The 17,515-nt window shown below is 40.6% G+C and overlaps 1 protein-coding gene across 10 annotated transcripts in view; it reads right to left on the minus strand.

Annotated features, from left to right (window-relative positions):
• fbrsl1 (fibrosin-like 1) overlaps positions 1 to 17,515 on the minus strand; it is a 409,906-nt gene that overhangs the window by 42,086 nt on the left and 350,305 nt on the right. For all 10 annotated transcript variants that reach the window (XM_065250822.2, XM_065250824.2, XM_065250823.2 and 7 more), the window contains one exon: positions 773 to 821. In XM_065250822.2, coding sequence (XP_065106894.1) covers positions 773 to 821 — 49 coding nt within the window. The remainder of the gene's footprint in view (positions 1 to 772; positions 822 to 17,515) is intronic.

A 17,515-nucleotide genomic window follows, 5' to 3' on the forward strand; every position in this document is an offset into this window, starting at 1 on the left:
GGATAAGGGATCGACCGATATGGTTTTTTTCAGTGCCGATGCCGATACCGGATTTTGTTTCATCAGCCTTAGCTGATGACCGATACAGGCTGCCGATTTCTTTAGCCGATATTTGGAGCCGATTTTGCTCACTCAATTTACATCATAAAAATTATGTAAAAAAATGTCACTTTGTTAAAAAGAGATGTTATTAGTTTGGACAGTTCTTACATTTATTTAAGTCTAGGACTAGTCTAATCCCTGTCCGGGAAACTGCCCCATAGAGATAAGAAATAAAAAAACACTTTGTTCAGCTATGATCAGCTGTTAGGCCGAGCTTTCGATGTTGTCATGAAAAGGTTGGTTATTTTTAGTCACATGACCTGCAATCACTTGTGGCTTCCAGCACTCTGTCTGTAAATAATGCCGTAAAAAAAAAAAAATCGGCGAACACGGCAGCCATGTATCGGCATAAGCGCGCAAATATCGGCCCGATATATCGGCTGGCCGATATATCGGTCTAACACTAGCACGGATATAAACTGAAAGAGAGTTTGAAGGAAAACTTTTAGGGGAAAGAATCTTGTATACTTCCACAGTTCGGCCATCTACTGCATCCTGTGCAGGTGTGTGTTCCTATAATTCAATTGGTGGAGCACTGCGCTAGCAGCACAAAATGTACCTTGACTGCACTGCAAGTCACTTTAGGTAAAAGCATCTGCCAAGTGCCTTTAAACGTAACCTAAAGGCAGACTGAAATGGGAAACACTTAAATATACATCCAGCATTTTACCTTTTGGTGCAGTAGGTGAGAAGAGCTTCTCTGATCCTACATCAGATACCTGCAAAACAAGCGAAACACATCGTTAAAGAGCTGGAAATATCCAAAGCACATTCATTGCAATGAAAGAAACTGCTTTTTAACAGCACTGTCTTTTTACCGCTTTTTGAGTGAAGACAACAACATTGGGGGGCACTATTGTGCCACCCAAAAGATGTCTTCCCAAATAAACTGAAGAAGGTTAATAGAAAAAGTCAATAGACAAAGTGCACACTATATAAATTAAGTCAGGTCAAGAAACTCAACTTAAGAAAGTCACCCTTATGCCATTTCCTCACCCATATTCTTAATGATTTAACCACAGAATACAGATTGTGACACCGATGCATAAATCCTACAGATTAGAATAGGAAAAAGCAATCTGCCTACAAACTTAAGTGCTTTATAGACTAAACATAAGTATGCTTTCCTTCCCCTTGTACCAGAGCGTGTAGTTTCTGGCAAGTGGCAAGTATAAGTAAACATGCCATATACTTAAAAAAACACACAAGCACTGACATGCAGGATGTGAGGCGCTAAATGAAAAGAAAGACCTCTTAAATTCTTCACACACTATACACAGGGCGGTAAAAGAATGCTTGGACAGACATCCAGTCCATTTCCTACAACAGAGCAGCAGTCTATCAATGTACACCATAGGCTATAGATCCAACTAAAGAGTGAGAGAGCGCCACCATGTTTTAATCTGTGCTTATTTCACTATATTTCACATTTGATACTTGTCACCCAGAACTATAAAGCCTACAGAACTGAGATCCTGAATAAAGCTATAGGTTAGTTAGTGGGTTGGCTGAATGATTAGTGTTTCTTAGGAATATATTGGTGCTAAAATTAAAGTGCATCTTTGGATTATGTATTCATCAGCTTCATTCTTAAAACCTCTCTCGTTAAAACCCTAAAATATCGAACAGACTAAAGAAAATTCTAATACACTCGCCAAGCCAAGTGTGCTCAGTTTAATATTTGAAACCTCCAGTAAGACCAGACCCACAGTGTGGCATCATTTTTGAGACCGCTGCTGACGTGAGTTCTGGACTACATTAATAAAGAGCTCTATTTCAGACCCATAATTCAATACGTCAGGGGACTAATTTTTTAGCAAGCTGGATTTTTCACTACACAAGCTCTCTGTGTCAGAGCACTGGAACACTTTAACTCACACACACCCGTGGGATTACATAAAAGAAAAGAGGTTCAGATAAAACTGGGCCCATAACACATGTAACAGCCTTCGTTTTGAGCAAAGCCTGTGGTTAGCGTTCCTTTGACATGCGCCTTTAAAGTTGAAAAGAAAATTTCAATACAATCAGCCGTCTATGAAAGGTTGTCTTATGGGAGCTTGAAACAAGAAATGAACTGCCAGACCATAAAAACCTGCATTTAAGCGTTTGGTTTTTTGCCAGTGAGCTATTCTGCGCAGAAGCAGCCTTTAAACTGTGTCCCTATGGGCCGGAGGTCAAGGGTCACCCACAACAAATTCTTTGCACTCCTACGATGCAGGAGGTTCGTGAATACAAGAGAGATTGATCGAAACGAGCCAGAGAGGAGAAAGGAAAGAAGGAGAGAAAACAAAACAAAGACTCAGACTTCTGATGGACGCACAGGGGCTATAACCATTTCAAAACGAAGGAAATTGAAGCCACATTGCTGGGAGCCAAAGAGCGCTAGCGGGGCCACATGAGGCCTGACCCGAAAGGACGTGTTATGCTGGATCTGCAGGCATAGAGGCTGGGCCTGGGACTCTGAGACATCAAAACAGCTCCCAGCTCACTTCTCCCATTGCACTCACTTACTAGAGGCAATGAGACAGCTTTTCTCTGGACCACGACCATGACTCTCTGAGGAACCAAAGAGATGGACAGGCAGCAAAGGAGGAAGGGAGAGAGTTAGACAAATAAATAAAAAGGTCATGGGCCTGTGTTGAGACCTGCTGCCTACAGCTGTAAAGTGCCACTGGACTCTTAGGGAAGAAGAGACAGGAAAGGAAAGATGGAAAGGTTGGGCAAGAGGTAATGCCAGAAGAAAATTGCTAAGCCTTCAAAGAAACAATCACTAAAGTCAGAGTTCAGACGTCAGCAAACATCCAAGCAATTTATGGCCTGTCTTTTATAATGCTGCTAGACAAGACTGATTGTTACAGACCAAGGCCATAAAGTTGAAAAATGCTTTTCTGTTCCGAAATACCAGTAATAAGGTACTGACTTATGTGTCGGAGATTTACAATATGGGTAAAAGCTGACACATATACTTTTAGAAGGCTGACATGTCCTGCATTGTGACAAGTTAGTCCCTCTCTTAAACAATTTCTAGAAAAAGCTTTATATATACGTTGTACTCCAAAGGGATTCTTAACGATTAATCGTGATTAATCGTTAGCAGAATAAAAGTTTTTGTTTACATCATATATGTTTGTGAACTGTGTACAATAAGTTTGTATAAATAAATGTACACACATGCATGTATATGTTTTAGAAATGTTTACATGTGTATATACATTTGTATATTTATGTATAATTTATATTATATATAAATATAAATACTTAATATATACATTTTTTTTCTTAAAATTAAACATGAATGTGTTCATATTTATATATATACATATTTATTATACACAGTTTACACACATATGTAATGTAAACAAAAACTTTTATTCTGCTAACAATTAATTGCAATTAATTATTTAGCATTATTTAGCAAAGTATCTAAAAGAATTTCAGGTGGTATTACGAAGTTCATAACGTGGAATAAATTCAGCAAAATACAAAAAAGTGCCAGATTTGTTTCCTCCTTATCTCCTCCCTCTCCACGCCCCTCTGTTTACCTCTGACACCCTGCAGATTAATTGCCAGATTAGGGTGGCACAGCAGGACTGATGGAGGTTTTAGAAAGGATGGTGTGGTCAACTATGGATGCATTGAATGTTCTGCAACCGAAATTATTATATAATATTAAATTCTTATATTATAATAGCAAAAAACGTCAGCTCCTGTCATCGCGCCTCTCTCCCTATGCTCGTGCTTGACCCTGACAGAGCAAGCATAAGCACGTCCACTGCTGAACATGTATAAAGTGCTGCCTTTTCTTGTAAAAGCTAGAAGTATAGGCTGTGCGTTCGACCGTGTGCGTACCTTCGGGTGCACTTAAAAACAGAGTATACCCCAGGCTTAAACGTCGTTGCAAGTTTCTTATGGCAGAGTAATGAATAGTGTAACTGCATTTTGAGTGGAAATAGATGATCGAATTTAAGGTGCCATGGCATGAAAATCTGACTTTTTCAGGTTTTAGTGCTATAATTGGGTTCCCAGTGCTTCTATCAACCTAGAAAATGTGAAAAAGATGAACCCAGTAAATTAGTTTTTGTAAACCATTCTCTGCAAGCATGTGAAAAAATAGGTTATTGAAATTTGGCTCTCCTTATGATGTCATAAGGAGATCTTATTATAATAATGCCGCCCCTTAATCAGCACTATCCAACCACGGCACAGCCATTTAGTGCAGAGAGAAAAAGAGAGAGAGAAAATAATTCACAGCACAATTGAGTTTCAATTGCAACAAACCATCATCATTGCGATCAGTGTTTGAATTTCATCAACTCATTTGCATTTTAAAGAGCACACCCAAAACGGCAAATTTTTTCTCACACCTACAAAGTGTGAATTTTAACATAATATAATAAATTATCTATATGGTATTTTCAGCTAAAACATCATGTGTGTACTCTGGGGACATCAAAGATTTATTTTACATCTTAAAAAATTCTTGTGACATGGCCCCTTTAACATCAGTTTAGCCAAGACTCTTGATAAATATAGTAAAAATGACATTCTGAAAATTTAGTGTTAAGAAAATTGGCAAAATAAAACATGTTCGGTATTCGGCTGAGTGTTTCATTTTATTCGGCCAAGTATTTTCCTTTTGGTGCATCCCTAGTGGTCACATTGCCAGCGGCTGGCAGACTAGGCAGATGGTGTCAATTATTAGAGACAGCGAGATGAGGTCATTCTGATAGCTTGTTTTGAAGAGGGCTACCATTCAGACCTCGGATTAACCTGACAGCAACAGTTCGACCTCCCCTCCTCCCCTGCCCATCAGCAATCATTTCTCACCCATTCCAAACCAGTATTACACTATTTTCTCTTTGAAACACACAGGCACATATAAAAAATATACAACAGCATTTTGTGAAAACAGATCAACCTTTAAATCCTTTTATAACTCACATACAAGAAAGAATGAATAGCAAATTCTTCTAATTTTGTACCATTAAATAAAGTCACACAACAATTCATTTTTGAGGAACGCAGTATGTTGTGTGCAGCTTTACAGGCTTCCATTTTCTTGCTGTTTACTGTATATAACATCACGTTGAAGAGGGCCAGCAGAGGGCTGATAAACATCTCAGTCATCACCCTCTTGATACAGCTGAGTGCCACGCCACAACAACCTCAAAATTTTGCTCGATTTTTATCATGTGTCAAGTGTATGTGTACTTTGGGTGCCTGATTGTGGGTGAGATGTTATACTGTGGGTGTGTAGGGTAGTGCTATTGTGTGTTTGCATGCTACTAACATATTCAAGATCACTGGGGTCTTTTCCAAAGAAATGCATGAAGTTCTCAAATGCATAGGAGTTTAGTTTCAGTTTGATTTTCATTTAACCTCAACGCTTTGTTCTTTTCTTTTTCTGTGGGTTTTCTAAGGCTTCACATGGTTGTACAATTTAGCATGTGCGATCTAACACTGCAAATGCACAGGGATGTGTGATGGGGTGTTAAATCTCACACTGCGTGCACGCAGGGTTACGCGTGTGTTCGCCTGCCGCTGCACCCGTGCAGTCACCCAGGCATGCAAGTTCCTGCTAATGAAACTCCAAATTAATTATCTTCACTGTGTTTGTCCTTCTCTCTCCCAGCCCCCTGCCTCCCCCTTCCTCTTCCTCTCTCGCTGCTCTGCTTAATGACCTCCTACGTACTCGTTTATCATGAGCGCCGCTACATCTCTCCCTCTGCGCTCTCATCCTATCAGCCGCACCGCAGACCGCCTCCAGTCAGAACAGGTGTGTGCGAGAGTGATTACAGCTCTCTGCCCTCTCCACTCCACAGGAGAGTGACACACACACATACACACACACACACACACAAACTCCCACACCAGCGCATTAGACATGCATCTGCACCTAAAGCATCATTAAGATGATAATGTATTCCACTGGGTGACCGTGCAAAATGCAGCCCTACCCACAAGTCTGTGCTGCTTGCCGCGAGCGCCACATTCCATGTCGGCCGTGATTGGTCGAGGGTAGGGAGCGAATTCTCTATCGAACTCTTGCTTGGCAACAACAAGTCGAGAACCTAAAGCAAAATCACATCGCTGCTCCTGTGCTTTGCATATCTAGATGGCCTCGAGTTCCTGCGATCGCTCCTTCATATTCCGTCTTTTCCTTAATTCACATCTTTCCCTGCAGTTACTTAATTTACATTTCTACCACCATCACGGCACTGATCTTTTTCATTTCTCGGTCTGTATTAATCTTTCTAACACCCAAAGCCTGCACGCTACAATTTAATATTTTTCTTTCTACTTTTTTCACCTGCTTATGAGCAGTCTCAGACTATTAACATTGCAGTCGACTGGTGTGACATGCAAATTAGAAACCGGGAGAGCGATTTTGAGGGAGGGAGGGGAAAAGTAAGAGAGAGGTTAAAGATGTGTTGCGTAGTAACACTAGAGCCAAACAGTGAGACAGAGTCACAAATCAGCTCAGATGCAGCTGCCTTCAGGGTTTGACACATTGTTAGAAATAAACACATTAGATTAAAAACACTGTAATAGCAAAGTCAATGCATGTTTTGCATGTGAACCCCTAAAACATATTAACTGATATATATCTGTAAAATGTGATGCACGTCTGCCAAATCCATAAATGTAAATGAGTTTCTCCTGCCATGTTGTGCACACTGCATTTGTGGTGTTACTTATGTGCACACTACTTATCAACAGCTAGTATAGGCCTGATTGCTAGCAGTGTTCCCATGGTCCTGAGTGACAGACAGTAGCCACACAGGAGCTGTCACAGTCTATGGGTTCTCATGGGCCGACTCCCTTTTAATGTGAAAGCACTGGAATAAAACCTGGATTATTGGCATTGGAATCAAAGCCTGTTCTTTAGTACACATACTACAGATAAAGATCTTAGTCCAGGGATTTTTAATCCTGCCAACACGCGGTGAGATAAGACGAGCAGCAAAGAGCAAGAGCAAGGAAAAGATAAGTAAGCTTCTATCGTGATTAACCGGACACTTCCATTAGACGGTCATTTAACAGTTAACATTTAAAACCATACCGTTAAGTCAAGTAAGATAAACAAAGAAAAACAGCAAGAAAAATTGTGATATGAAGCATTGAATCACTTAACTTTCTACACGTACGCAAGGGTAAGCAAGGAATTTCGCTATTATAATAGTATGTGCGTATTGTACGTGCACCACCGCACGTAATCTTTATGCATATGTCGTGCATGCGAGTACAGGATTATGTCGCATGTAGGAAAGGTATTATAATTTGTTGCAATGCATATGCACCTGTGTATGCGTACAAGTCAAATAAAGTATACTTTGCAAGAAAGTGCGTTTGACTGTGTGGGTACACTCGTGTAAAAAGCGAAGTATACTTGGGCCTTAAAGTGTGAAATCTAAGAAGTAAAGCAATGACTTGACTCTTGGCTCTGATTGCATACAGACTAGCTTCCCAACAAGTGCATCTGATTTTTGTAACACGCTTAAAGCGCTGTTCAGTGACTTTCTTGTTCACCTTGTTTTCTTCAATGAGAACAACGTCTGAGTCATTCACAACCTCAGGCAAGAAAAAGGGAAGGCAAAGGAAAGTTACTTTGTCTGCACATCTGCCTCACTGAAAGGAAAACCCATTCAGCACACTGAATAATTCATGGGAATAAGGGTCTATGCCCCTTGCTGGGCCTTCATCTACAGGAGGAAGAAGAGAGAAAAGAGAGCAAGGATGCTAAGGACTGTCTGAGGTCTTGTTAGACATAGTGCACGGCGGTCTCACTGCGTGGTAGTCTGTGACATGCTCTGCCAAGCACGGACTCTATTAATGAGAGGAAAAATGCAAAGCAAGACGCCCTCTTTTCACCCGACCACGAAACCATGTGAATCGTACGTGAATCTTACATGAATCCTCCACTTATAACACAAGTACACGTTATGCCAAAAGAAGCAGGGGTGCTATCCCGAATCAAAGATGCATTCAAGAACCAAAAATTCCTGGTTCAGCACATCACACTCATGTAACCGAGATCTCTTGCTGAGCAGGGCATGCACGGTTGCCCTCACACTTGGAACCATTTGACCTCTGACCTTTCAGGTGATACGCTCACTCACAGGGAACTGCTGTAGGTTTTGGAAACCTGAGCTGTAATTAAAAGCTGTGAGAATCATGCACGTTGTGTAATTATCTAAGTCCATCTACAGACCGAAGCCGAAGCAGGCCCAACGTGGGAATCCTGAAAACGTTTTAAGGAAAAGGGCTATAAACTGACAGCGTGCCAAGGGCTAATCCACCCAACCCCTCGCAGCACAAACAGACATGGAATGCACTATATAAAGAAAGCTCACAGTTAAGCCAAGCTCCTGTTGGGAAGGAACGCGCCACATTAAGTGGAATTTACTTTTAAATCAGACACCCCTGCTCACGTTACTGAGCGCTGAAATGCTATCACCATGCCACGGCCTGTCAGCAGGTCACACAGCTCCTCTCAGGCCTTTAAAAATCACCCCAGCGACTCCTCTGTCCTTAAAATAGAGGGAAGAGAAACACGTCAGTTCCTTATTGGCTTTGAAAACTGTATAGGCCAATTTTACGGCCATAAGCAGAGTGTTGAAACCTTTGCTGGTGGTCCTGGTATATCTGCTGTGTATAATAGAAAGGTCTGGCAAACTAGAAATGCATTTGATCTGTTCTTAGAACGCTCATTACAACCACTTGTCTGAAAAGCCATCAATTGAGAAATATGCTATACTCATTAAAGAGGTTGTTCGTCCAACAATTCAAATTATGTCATTTACTTACTCTCAGGTTGTAAAAAATCTGTTCTGTATTCTACTAAGCACAAAAGGAGATATTTTGAGCAAAACGTTTTAGATTACCATTGATTTCCAGAGTATTTTGTTTTCCTACTATAGAAGTCAATCTGGCGACCCCTCCAGCAGCCATGTTTGGTCCTATAACATTCTAGCCCACCAACAGCAACAGACCTCTATATAGCCCAACTGATGTCTTTATTCACTGCTAGGAATCTAGCAGATATAGTTCAAGCATGCCGGATGGCCGTTTATGAAGGGATCTTTAGGACTTCAAACACTGCAGCAGCTGCCTCGGGCATGCCACATTTATCGAATGCTAACACTGGCACAATGCGCAGGGCTTCTTTTATCACCCGGCCCCAGATGTGCAGCATATGAGAGCTGAAGGTGTAAATAAACGCTCAAGAAATTTTATGCGAATAGCAGGAGCTCTGGCCCAGTGAGCTAAGCACATTGCGACAAAGCGCAACACCCTGTCCGTTTATCATCAACCCAACAACTGTGCTAACCTTGTGAGAGAGATTACAGTTCTGACTTTCACACTTACAGTTTGAACCTCGAGCCTGCACATACCAACAACTGAGGCAACTTAGTGTTGAAAAGCTCCCGGTGCGGTTTTCGATTACATCCGAACTCTGTTCGTTGGAGAATTTGCATCACTTGGGGCAAAGTTAGAAGCCGAGTGGGGATTAATACTTTATCTTAACTTACCAGATATTTAAAGAAACTAATTATTTAGTGTGACTACACTTTGTTTATATACAAGATCGTGTAAAAACGCAGGAAGTCAATGTTTTTGATTTGACAAGACTTAAAAAGTCCTTAAGGAGTAACCAGACAGTAGCTAGGCAATAGCAATTACTGTTGTAGAAAAGTGCCGCGAACATATTTCTTCATGTTGTTACAGCTTTTTGTACTCAATAAACACCTGGTAATTACAGGGCTGCACAATAAAGTGTAATCCACACAAGCTAAAGCAAACATTGTGTAAGCCAGATCAACAACACATCAAAACTTCCAACAGCCAAAGGCATAAAGAAGAATAAAGGTTTCTTTTCAAGAAACTAAGCAACACCCTTATTAGCGCAGAGGCGTTTCTCAAGAACTTCATTGTAGAAACGTTGATATCAGTTGGAACAAGCACTGCCAATTAGCACCTGCATGCTGAAGTATTTTTACATTGTTGAAAAGTGCAATAAAGGCTTCGGAAAGTGCAGGCCGACGAGGGTGCGTGTGGGCGAGGTATGTGAGATGGTTTACAAGAGACCCGGTGGAAGAAAATTAAAAGTTGCTTCTGCTGCCAAGAAAGCAATGCGTAAAATTGTTCACTGTGGATTAAATATAATGAAGCAAGTAAATGCATCTTTGTCTGACATGCTACACTTTCAATTATTCATGTGGAGAGGGAGACAGAGGAAAAAAACAACTGGCAAACAATTTCCCCGGAGCGTTCGGCCCATATTCTAGGAGGCACATGATGGAAAGGATAAATTTCTGTGTCTCGCTCTGCCTGTTAAAAGCTTTAATAGTCCTTGTGAGGCTCTCGGCATCGGTTCAATGCGATGGAAGTACATCAAGCATAACTTACGCCGCAATGCCAGGTCTGTACCTCTTCTTCACAGACCCTGGCACAAAAACATTATGCGACCAATTGATTTGCCTCATATTGGAAAAAACAAGGTTAAGCAGCCATTTACAAAAGCCCTCGATCGAACAAGTACAAGTCACATTTTGTCAATAAAACAAATAGCCTTGAGCTGGGTCTCGATTGTCAACATGACAATGCTGGAATAAGCATTTTCAAAAGTGCTATATGCTTACACAGACATAATTTACTTTTTCTACAAAGTTTCATAGTCCTTGTCTTTAGTGTTTTGTATCACCACTACCTAATAATAAACTTCAAAGCTTACAAATACCCACCCGAGTTAAAGTTAGACTGGTGTGTGATGCTAGCTTTTCTTACGCGGTAAAACATTTTCCATTCATCCGTCACTCTGATTATCTTCACTCAAACGACACACGCTTTCCCTATGGATCTATAAGAAATCGGATTGATGAGTTGTATAGACGTAGTCCTGTTTGCATATGTCTGTCAACATTAAGAGGAATCCCACTCATCCATCTGGGATGGGCGGCAAACAGCAAAGAGATAAAAGGCGGATAATCCTGGAATCCCAGAATCCCTTAACCCGTCATCCCGGATCCAACCGCAAAACATCAGTGAGAGAAAAACCTTCTGTGAGCAGAGATTCAGCGTCCGCGAGTCGCTCGCTTAAACTCCAGAACCCCTCTTCTATCCTCACACTGCTTAAAAGCTTTACAGTGAGAAAAAGAGGATTTAACTAAGTGGTAAATTCTGTGCTTTTCTTCGCACTAGGAGAGAAAGAAGGAGAGGGAGGAGGCTGGCGTGTTGAGGGGCGCATGTACTGTATGTATCCCTGCTGAGCAATAAAAATGGCTTTACAATGACAAAGCTTTGTAACGCCAAACCCTCGCCTCTTACAGAGAGACCTGGCTGCTGTGAAACCCAATAAAATGAAAAGCAGTAGGAGAGGTCTTGTGGTGATTTATATGACCTACTTTACAAAGAACTATAAGAGGGAACAATAACCTAGGCTTTCTAGTCAGAATCAAGCTTGATGTACTACAAAAACTGTAACTCAAAACTTCCCCCTTAGCCCAAAAAGAACCCATTTTGTTTTGCAAGAGTGAGCACTCCTCCAACAAAAGCAAAACGGTAGTTTAACTCTAACTATTTTTAATACGGAAGGAAATCAAGTATCAGTAAAGTCACTTCAATGTGGAACGCATTATCCATAAACTAAACCATAAACAAATCTCAAAAACTAATCTTCAAAGCTATGATCAATGGCAAGCTATCATCACCTCAACTCTGATCCTTTCCCTCGGCCATGCTACATTAACAGGTGGCATGCTCCTCACTGCAAATACATGCACCTTGAACACCAGCCAGCCCAGGCCCAGGCCTTGAACCCGCTCACCTGCAGGCCATCTATCACCCAGGCAGAGCTGCATTGCCTCAGCACTGAGAAAATCTCCCAAGATCAAACAAATACCAGTGAGGAGATGACAGGAATACACTGGGAATCGCCTCGCTCTTCTCTTATGGTGAGCAGGCACCTTGTGAGTTATGATCGAAAGCTCCCAGTGGGTAATCAGAGTCTAACAGAAGTTTGCACTGCGGAGGCCAACTGAATGTGGCCCAATTATATTTCCCCAATCCTTTGGAGTATATGTGCCTGCATGTGACGCCTACCGTGCCCCCCTCAAACTCTCACAACGCAGCAGACAAATCAACACTGAGCCGAGCGGGCCCCTTTTGCCCCTGACATCTCTCCACCTAAATCTGCCTCCCATTCCCATTATAGCTGACTGTCACTTGTTAAGAGTTTTACCACTGGAGGACAGAAATGTCTACCTCCTCCATCTCAAAGTCTGCACACTCCTGCTGAAATTTAACAAGATCCACCTGCGCAGAGCAGCACAGGAAGTGCAAAACAGAATAACAAATATAGGGTGAATTATGGCGGCATTGACTACCCTAAAAAGAGTTTACCAGTGTTGTTAAATGTTAAAAAGCAGCATAGTCCTCTTGAAATGAATAGGGCAAACATTAACGTACCATTTTAGACACTAAAAAAGCTTTAGGAGCGATTCACATTTTGCGTCTTTTGTGCGCGCAAATACATTATTTTGAATGTAGCTCATATGCCCGCGGTGCGACACGCTCTTTTTCCAGACACAGCGGAGTTGCCAGTTGACACAGCCAGTTGAAAATACTTCAACTTTTAAAATGCCGTGTTGAAAGCGTGTTTGGAAAAAAGGAGGGGAAGCGGCTAGGTTGAATTTTCGCGTGGTTTTAGATGCGAAATATGAACCGCCCCTCGGGCATTTCTTTTTGCACACCAGAGGTTTGTATACATTTATGAAGAGTTTGGTTCCAAAACAAGACAACATTTTTATCTTGTTTTTTCCATTCCAATTTATATTAATCAAACTGCAGTTGGTTTGTTTTGATTTAAGTCTTCATAACTAAAAACATACAGCTAAGTAGCACAATAAAAACATGATAACATAATAATACACGTTTTGACAAAAATGTAAAAAAAAATGGAGTTATCTCGTTTTGGAACCAAACTCTTCAGATCACACAACGCACGCACACACAGCTGTCATCACTTTTTAATCATCATAACCTAGTGAGTTCAGTTTACCTTAGTAATCTTATTTTTTGGCCTTATCTAATGGAACAATCAAAAAGCACTCCAGCTCTCATAATTTAATTCAATAACGCTTTTGTTTCTCCTAAAGTATGAAATAGAAAACTCCTTACATATGGCCTTGGAATTTTGCAGAACATTCCGGATATTGCCTTGAATGAATACACATGGAAGCATGAGCCATAACCGCTGAAAGTATGACTGACAGTTTTGACAAAGCGCCACACCTCAAAGAAAGTGTTGTCATTGTTTTACACTTAAAACAGCATAACAGATCCTCAGGAAACACTCCCAGTAAGGACAAACAACGTTTTGTACTACTGTAAATTAATGCATGCAATTCATCCGTTTAGAACGAATAATTGCTGGGCAAAACAAACGTCAGTGTTACTGTTTTGCTGTTCGTGCGTGTTAGAGAAAAACTGGCACACATACACTTTACGGTACAGCCCAAATCCAGATGTTGGGCATCAGTGCCAAGGAACAACATGCATAAACACAGGGAGCCAAAATATGGAAACGGTACACATTAAATATATAATCAAAAAGAAACAGAAACATGAACAGGCCACTTAAATTACTTCTCACATATAATTTGTTTTTTTAAGGGAGTAAGCCCAGACTTCTATACAAGAACGCAGCCTGATGAAAGGGCATTCAAATTATAGGAAGTCAGTCCAAAGTCCAGTCTACAAAAAACATTGTTCAGCTGCTTAAGTCTTTAGATCGCATGATGCTTAGAGTTGGGGATTTCCAAAATCTACCTTTTCTACCCCTCAAGGCACAATACAATGAAATGTTATATACAGCTAACACAATACATATGTTCTTCAGATTACAAGCTGAGTTCAAGGGCAAACTTTACCTCAACTTATGTTCTTAATAAGACACAGTTTCTTTAATATTGCTTTAGACTGTAAACGATCAAAGAAACCAAAACCAATAAAGTAATATCTGGAACTGATTTTAACATCTTAAGAACCGCACAGAAACTCAAGAGTGCTATACACTAAAAATAGTACTTCATAAAAAGATAAGCCTTTATAAAACCTAAGATCTTAGTACCTGCAATTTCTGACCAAAGACTTCCCACGACTTCTAGTCTTTTAAGATGGGCAGCATTTAAAAATATATATATATATATTTTACAAAGACTGTACTCGCAAAGAGCATTTTTACCCCATGGCGAATATTTTGCAACTCACCATGAAAAACTCATGAAATTCTCTTTATATATAATGGTAATAATTCCCCTGACTTTTCCAGGCATGGAAATCACAATTTTAAACATCCCTGACATTTCCAAGTGTACCATAACTGTGGCAACCCCATAAAGTGCACTGAAAGAACCTCTAAAGACTTTGCAAACAAGCAAGTCTTTACAGTGTTCAATACAAGCCTCACCGCAGTGCACACAGGGCTGGGGATGTGGTCTGAGCACCTATCAAAACAGTGCTAGCCTAACTAGCCCAGCACAGGCCACTGTTTGCACAGGCTCTCTCTCTCTCTCAGCTCTCTGATGTTGCCACAGTGCTAAACTGCACAGCTGTTGTGCAATCTGTGGTGGTGTTAATTACCCTAATGTGAACGGCAGCTTGTCAGCCCCACACTAACAAAGAGGCCTTATGGTTTTAATGTTGGCCATCTTTCGTATTCCCTCCCCTTTGGTTTTTCTCTCATGTGCCCTTTTGCCATCCTTAACCTTCTCTTCTTTCTGGTTCCCCTTCGCTTCACTCATCTCCCGTTTCTTACCTGGCAGACCACCCGCCGTGTAAGCTACACAACCCTGACAAAAACACATCTAATGAAACCTCGCTGTGCAAATATGCTTAGCAAGGAGAGAAAGATGCTAAGGGACCAGATTAAACAAGGATTTAATCTAGTGCCAGCGAAAGGGCTTAAAACGAAATATGAGAGCAGTGAATGGTAAAATTCCCTGAATCATTGGAAGAAAAGGCAGAAAAATGAAAACAATAGCTTTACATCTGCAAAAGCCTTCGAGACCTTCACTCTTAAAAGAGAGCCAATTTCCAAGAAACTTCCTGAGACATTTTATTTGAATGACTTTTCCTATATGGACTGTTATTATCGTGCATCAATTTGTACCGCAACAAAATCAACCACATTAGAACAGATGTTATCTTATTGGATAAGATTGCTGGGAAAGGCTGCTTCCTCATGTACAGATCTGCTTTTTTACACATTATTTCTACATCTTAGACAAACACAATCTCACAGCAATTCGTACTTATTTAATCGCACAACCACATGTTTTCTTACGATTTGCATACACAGTAAATGACTGTAGTAGGATCTAATATTTTTTAGCATAGTCATGGTTGAATCAAACACACATTAGATAAGATGGAACTCTACATATTACCAAATTTTGAACATAATACAGTGTATTTATTAAATTTTTTTGTTAATGCATTTTCACAAATCACAATTAAGTTTTTCCAACAATATTGGCATCCAAAAGAGACAAAGATCTTAAGGATATTCCTTGATTCAGCCTCCTCAGTGTGTCCTCCTCAGCAGGAATGGTTTCTCCATTTTTAATCTGATGCAACCTGGTACTTGATATTACAGCATTGAATCTTATTCCTAAAATTTTGTATTAGTTTTAAACTTTTCAAACTCAAAATTCAAGTCAATGCTTAATATTAATTGTAATACTTTTATAATCTCATTCCAATCCCAGTTACAATTTTTGCAACCATCATTGCAAGTCAACAGAGATTAATAAAGTTTCATTGTAATAGCTACGGCTTAGTAGTGAACATGAAAGGCATGATATAGAGTCCACAAATAATCTTTAGAGAAGTAATGCAGAATGAAAAGGTCAAAACATAACCAGAATTTTCATAATTGTGGCAACAGCAAAGGTTTTACTAGGCAAATGTGTTTTGCTAGAAGGCAACGACCAGGGGAGTGTAATAGAGCCAGTTCGGACAAAATTCATAATTCCAATTATTGCTAGGTGCACTTATCTACACAGCAGGTCTGAAATAAACGAGCAGCTTGTAATGGCATGGCGCTGAATGACCTACACAGCACAGACCAATGTGGCACTTTTCTATAGCGTGCACCGTTAGCCTTCCTTCTTCCCCTGTTCAATCTCTCTCCTCTATTATTAGAGGGAAAGAACAGCTGGTAAATAGCATGTCTGGCCCACGGCCTTCCATAATTTTCCACATCACACAGGCAGGCGCATTTAATTATGAGCTATAAAGGTGACAAAAGAAGCACAAGTGCCTGACAGGGCAAAGGAATGCAGGAAAGGGTGCTGATGCTGTAATGGAGGTTCAGGGCAGCACATGGAGGGCAAATATATTTTTTCTGGAATACGCTTTACATAAATTGCTTCTTTTCGAACTGTACACTTATACATGCTCAAGTCTGAGAAAAGAGGTCGAAACAGACCCACCTTAAGAAAGAAATACATTCAAGATTGAGAACGAGCCACCCTGGATAAAAGAGACAGAACGCCTTTGGTGTTCCATTCTTCGACTGCACAAAAAAGAGGGGCAATATGCTCCCATGCACAATGGCTAATTGGAACGGGATCAAACTAGATTAAAGAGAGGTCTGAGAATTATTCATCCTCCCGCCTCTGTGTTTGAAGTGTAGTGGCTGTGGTTAATCTGCAAGGCTTTGACAAAACAACAGCGGCAACGCAGCCGGCCAGCATGACCCAAGCAGAGAGAATAACTCCCTGACATCCAGGTCTCTGCGGCACACAAACGCTGTGTGGTGTGTGCAGCGAGCCTTGTTCAGATGCATCCACTGCGTGCGGCCAGCTCACCCGCCGAGTGAGTCACTGACCTATGACTTCACCAATACCTGAAGGTATTCAAAGGCCTTGGCACTCTGTTGTTGTGCGTTTGCGGCTGTGCAAGCGTTTGACATTTAGCTGGGAAAAATGTCACGGGGAAAGGCATATGGGACACCATCTTCACAAAGCTTAAGGGTTACGTCGAGAGCAAAGTGATAAGACGAGGAAAAGAAAGTGGAAAATGGGTTTATTGTTGTGGCAGTCCATTGTCCTTGGCCATTTTATAACTCAATGCATTTGCCCATATGATAGGTCACTTTGTATAATGGAAAGTATTGCCTTATAGAAATAGACCGCATTAGAATTTTTCTCTTTATAGAGCGATACTTCTCATCATTTTTCTAGATTCTCCCTATGAAGTGCTATAGTAATATTATATACAAGATGTGATTTTAGTCTGGAATACATTTCAAAAATGCGAAATATATAGATAAATAAAAATAAATAGTCTATTAGCACTTAACTATACATTACCCCAATTCAGGGCAGTTAATCTTACATAGCAACAC

Source organism: Paramisgurnus dabryanus, chromosome 5, assembly GCF_030506205.2.
Source record: "Paramisgurnus dabryanus chromosome 5, PD_genome_1.1, whole genome shotgun sequence".
Lineage (NCBI taxonomy): Eukaryota > Metazoa > Chordata > Actinopteri > Cypriniformes > Cobitidae > Paramisgurnus > Paramisgurnus dabryanus.